A 4,667-nucleotide genomic window follows, 5' to 3' on the forward strand; every position below is an offset into this window, starting at 1 on the left:
ACTCTGTCTCTGTGTTAGGCTCTAAGGGAGATCGCTAGAGTGAGTGAGGAGTTATGCAGCTACCAGGATGAAGTCAGAAAAAAGTCAGAGGACAATTGGTAAGCTCAGCATTAGCATGACACATGAAATTGATGGTAGATTTTAAGTTTTAATTGAAAAGATTTTACGTGGTCAAAAATGGCTGTGAAGACAAAATCAAAGTCTTTTTTCATGACAGTTTTGGTTTGGTGAACAGGAGCGGAATGGAGTCCTTGTCTTTTCTGGAGGAGTTTGAGGAGGTGCAGAATGTGAAAAACAAACCAGGGAATGGTGATCCCCTCCTTGATCTGAGCCAGTGGTGCAACCAGTACCAAGTCCTGGAGGAACAGAACTTGGTCAACTGGGAGAGCACCAACCAGGATCCCATCAAGGCAGAGGAGGAGCCCAAACCCCCTCTCAGGAAGAGGCAAGCCCCACCCATTCCTCCCCGCACCACTTCCTGGCATCTCAGTAGCCCCTCAGCCCCAAAGCTAGAATTTCCTCTCCCAGAATCCTTCACAGACAAGAAGTGCCACAGCCCCTACATAGTTACAGATAGGAAGTGCCCTTCTGTGTTGAAGAAGTTTGGGGAAATGCTGCAAGAGAATGAGGGGTACACCCTCACAAAGTCTGGGGTTGTGGCTACTCCCGTGCCGACGGACTCTAAGTGCAACATCGGCTGCTGCCACAGCAGCTGGTCCTGCAATGGCAGCAGGTTCGGCAGCAGCAAGTCGTCCACGTACGTGCCTGTACAAAAATGCCCATCAGATGCCAATGTTCAGGAAGCAGAGATGGACTGTAACCCAGAGGGCATGCCATCTGATAATCCAAAGTGCCCTGGGGGGCAGTTCCAGCCTGTGGACAAAGACTTTGACACACTGGATTTTAGGGTCCCCTCCTCAGGTGTCCCACCTCCTTACCAAAATGCAAAAGCCCCTCTGATAAATGAGACTCTGGAGCGGAAGACTGCAGAGTTTAACCGTACTCTGTTTCAAGCAGAGATGGGTCTCGGGGTCGAGGACAGCGTAACACCTGCTGAGGTATGTGTGAGCGGCAGGAATAGCTCACCCCAGCACTCTGAGATCAAACTAAGGGATGTGATGTCTGACCCCCCACCCCTGTACCCCGATTTGACACCCAAGGCCATGACCTCTGACCTTAAACCTGAGATCAAACCGAAGGTTACAACCTCTGACCTCCCACCTCAAAATCTACGAGACAAGGAATTGGAGGCCCCTGCTGTAGTGAGTAACCTCTCTGCTTTTAAGCAGTATGTCCCGAGCATGGTGCGGGCCAAGTCCCCCGGAGCAAGGGCAGGGACCACAGTACGGCAGATGGATAAAGCTAAATCATTGGATAAAGTGAAATCAGGGAATACTGGCAGCTCTGCCCGGGGAATTAGCAACATCGGGTCATGGGTTCTAAAAGACCAGCCATGGAAACCCACTACTCTGGCTGCTTACCCTCGACCTGCAGACTCAAGGTCCAATTATGGAGCAGTGGAGAAAATTCTGAAGAGCTATGAGAGTTCTGGTGGGTCCCAGTGTTACCTGCAGCGTCGTCACGGTCCAGTCCAGGAGGTTGACCTCATTGAGCTGCTGGACAACCTGGAGGTCAAGCAGCAACTATCCTCCAGAGACACAAGCACCAGACCAGGCTTGCGAAGAGAAACAGGCAGCACCATGCAAGTCAGTACAACACATGCATAGACGCAAACATGCACACACACACACACACACACACACACACGTAGTACGTACAGTACATATGCACAAATGCATGCATACATACATACAGTGCAGTCCGTAAGTATTTGGACAGTAGTACAATTCCTGTTCTTTTGGCTCTGTACACATTGAATGTGAAATGAAAAGATGAATAGATTATATAAAGATTATAAAAGATTATATGAGGCAAGTGCAGGCTGTCACCTTTATTTTAAAGGTATGTAGATCCACATTGGGTGATCCGTGGAGGAATTGCATTCCTTTTTATACATACCCCCCCATTTTAGGGGACTAAAAGTAATTGGACAGTTGGCTTCTCAGCTGTTTCTGATTAGACAGGTGTATTCAATCGCTTCCTTTGTGCAGGTATAAGAAAGCCTTCAGTATCTAGTATCAATTCTCGGCTTATGTTTGACTTTTGAGTCTGTTATTTGCATTTGTCAACATGAGGAACAGATTTGGACCAATGACAATGTCATTCTGAAGCTTAGAAAAAAGCCAATCAGACACACAGGCCAAAATAGGCTTGCCAAAATAAACTATTTGGAACATCATTAAGAAGAAAGAGAGCACTGGTGAGCTCAGTAACTGTAAAAGGGCTGGTAGGCCAAGAAAGATCTGTACAGTTATCAGACATATCAGAAACACTCTTCAAGAGGCAGGCGTGGATGTGCCAGTGACTACTCTCTGCAGAAGACTTCACAAACAGATCTACAGTAAGGTGTACTGCAAGGTGGAAAACACTAGTGAGATGCAAAAACAGGATGGCCAGGTTGCAATCTGCTAAGTAGTACCGACAAAAAAAGCCTACAGGGTTCTGGAAAAAAGGTCTGGAAATTTCATTTCAAATCCAATGTGAAGTACAGAGCCAAAAGAACAGAAATTGTACTACTGTCCAAATACTTACTGAATGCGCTGTAATTGTTAGTCAAATTTCAGGACAGATGGTAATTGCTTGAATGGCTTGAATGGCCCCTTTTTAACAGAGGTACATTTTTCCTGAATTACTGGAGAAAAAAAACTAGAAATCTGGAAGGCATTTTGCTAATTTTTATCACAAAAAAAGATTTGTTTTGGTCCTACAAAAGCAAAGGAATGAGCACAGAATACTTTCCAGAAGTTATGTGGCATAAAATGCTGACAAAACTGTTCACACAACACCTGGTAAAATAAATGTCATTTCTGCACAGATAAATGTCCTTGATAAATGACATGCCTCCGGAACTTATGGTTTTTGCTCCTGGCACGTCCAAAAAGGTCACACTCCTTTCACCCAAATGTGTCTGCGGTCTTTTTTAAACCTTTAAACAGAATGACCTTTGTTACAATGTTTAATTGGCAGCCCCCCAAGCCTCTAATCCAAGCCTTTCATTTTAATCCCAGATTGAATTGCTGCCGAATGTGTCCTGGCGGCCAGAGCAAAACGTTGCATTTCTACTGTAATTACAGCAGTATCTCAGAAGGCAGCCTCTGTGTGAGGGGGATGGTGCTTTTAGTAGGAATGGCTTGGTCATATGGGCTCAACTGACTGCCTCTGCCTTATTATTTTGTCTTCAAACACAGTAGGCATGGGGACAGTCAGAACAACCACCACCAGAACACCAAATTTCATTTCAGTGAAGACACTATGTACTTGGGTACTTCCTTCATTTTACACTGAAAGAGGTCTATTTAATTTTAGTGCAGGACAAACTGGCGTGCTTGCTTGAGTGCATCACACTTTTCATTAGCGCACTGTTGTCAGTTTATCTTACTCTCTACATGACCACACACTGTCTTTTTGTTTGTTAGATTTGTCAGGAGAAAGAATCCTCAATAAAGCTTTCTTTACCCAGGAGAGCCGAGAGCCACCCTTTTCGCCTGTGAAGAAGAGCTTTTCACGCCCCGCCTGTCCTGCCAACAGACGACTCCCCTCCCGATGGGCAACCCGCTCCCCTACAGCACACTCTGCCCCCTTCACACACCCCTCAGTCACCATCCAAACACGGACCTTTTCCTACTCCAACTACACAGAGACTGGGATCATCTGACCCTTGAGACAACAAAGTGTGACTTGAAGTTCATTCAAGACTAAAGGAGAGATGCCTCTCCAGACTCTTAACCCTGCCCCCCTCCCCTTCTGTAAATACCAATCCAAGACTGTTATTTCTACCCTGCTATGAAGTGCTTTTGCTGTGTGGTCTCTGCACAGCAACATATTTTTAGAGGATGATGCATTACCTAAAAGAAACTCTAAATGACGCTGGCATGGAGTCTCCAGTGTTTCCTTGGCCTCCTGTTCTTCTGTACCAAACGCAGTCATTATGTTCACATTTTTCTTTTTTCTTACCGTTTACCAAGTGACCGCTGTGTTGTAGTCCTGTTTGTCCATCGTCCTGTGCATGGCTCCCTGATTATGGGTGCACGTGTCTGTGTTTGAGTGTATCAGACATTATGTAGGTCATTGTTATTGACAAGCAGTAGTTATACTTTTATCTGCAACTTTAATCAACATGGTAATTATCTGATGTCCTTAAGCTTCATTATATTGAATTAAGCCTTTTAAATGTTACAGTAATGTAGTGAAATGGTCTGAAAGTGATGGCTTTACTGTGCTTTTCTGATAATAAATATTGCAATGTATTTAACACCTGAATGTCCATGGTCTGTCAGTACAGCAAGGCTTTTGTTATTCTGGATTTCTAATACCTGTCCAGTAAGAGACTCAAATCTTTCTATCATCTTTCATCACTTTTGTCTCCCTGTATGTTTTCCTCTCTTTTCCTCTATGTCTCTCCCCTCTGCCTCAAAATGTCTGTTATAATGCAACTGAACACTCACGTACATAAATTGGAAAAAGTATTACGTCATTCTGAATGCCTCTAGAAGATATGTCTCCATGGTAACTCCCTACAGTACACTGTCGAGGAGCTCCCACCATTC

General features: G+C 44.8%; 1 protein-coding gene across 1 annotated transcript; it reads left to right on the forward strand.

The window, feature by feature from the left end:
• Positions 1 to 4,372, forward strand: mtcl3a (MTCL family member 3a). The gene is made up of 3 exons (XM_061262421.1): positions 1 to 98; positions 236 to 1,706; positions 3,581 to 4,372. The coding sequence occupies exons 2-3, from the start codon at positions 243 to 245 to the stop codon at positions 3,773 to 3,775; spliced, it is 1,659 nt and encodes a 552-aa protein (XP_061118405.1). The 5' UTR covers positions 1 to 98; positions 236 to 242; the 3' UTR covers positions 3,776 to 4,372.
• Positions 4,373 to 4,667: the final 295 nt, after the last annotated feature.

Source organism: Conger conger, chromosome 1 (genome assembly GCF_963514075.1).
Source record: "Conger conger chromosome 1, fConCon1.1, whole genome shotgun sequence".
In the NCBI taxonomy this organism is placed as follows: Eukaryota; Metazoa; Chordata; class Actinopteri; order Anguilliformes; family Congridae; genus Conger; species Conger conger.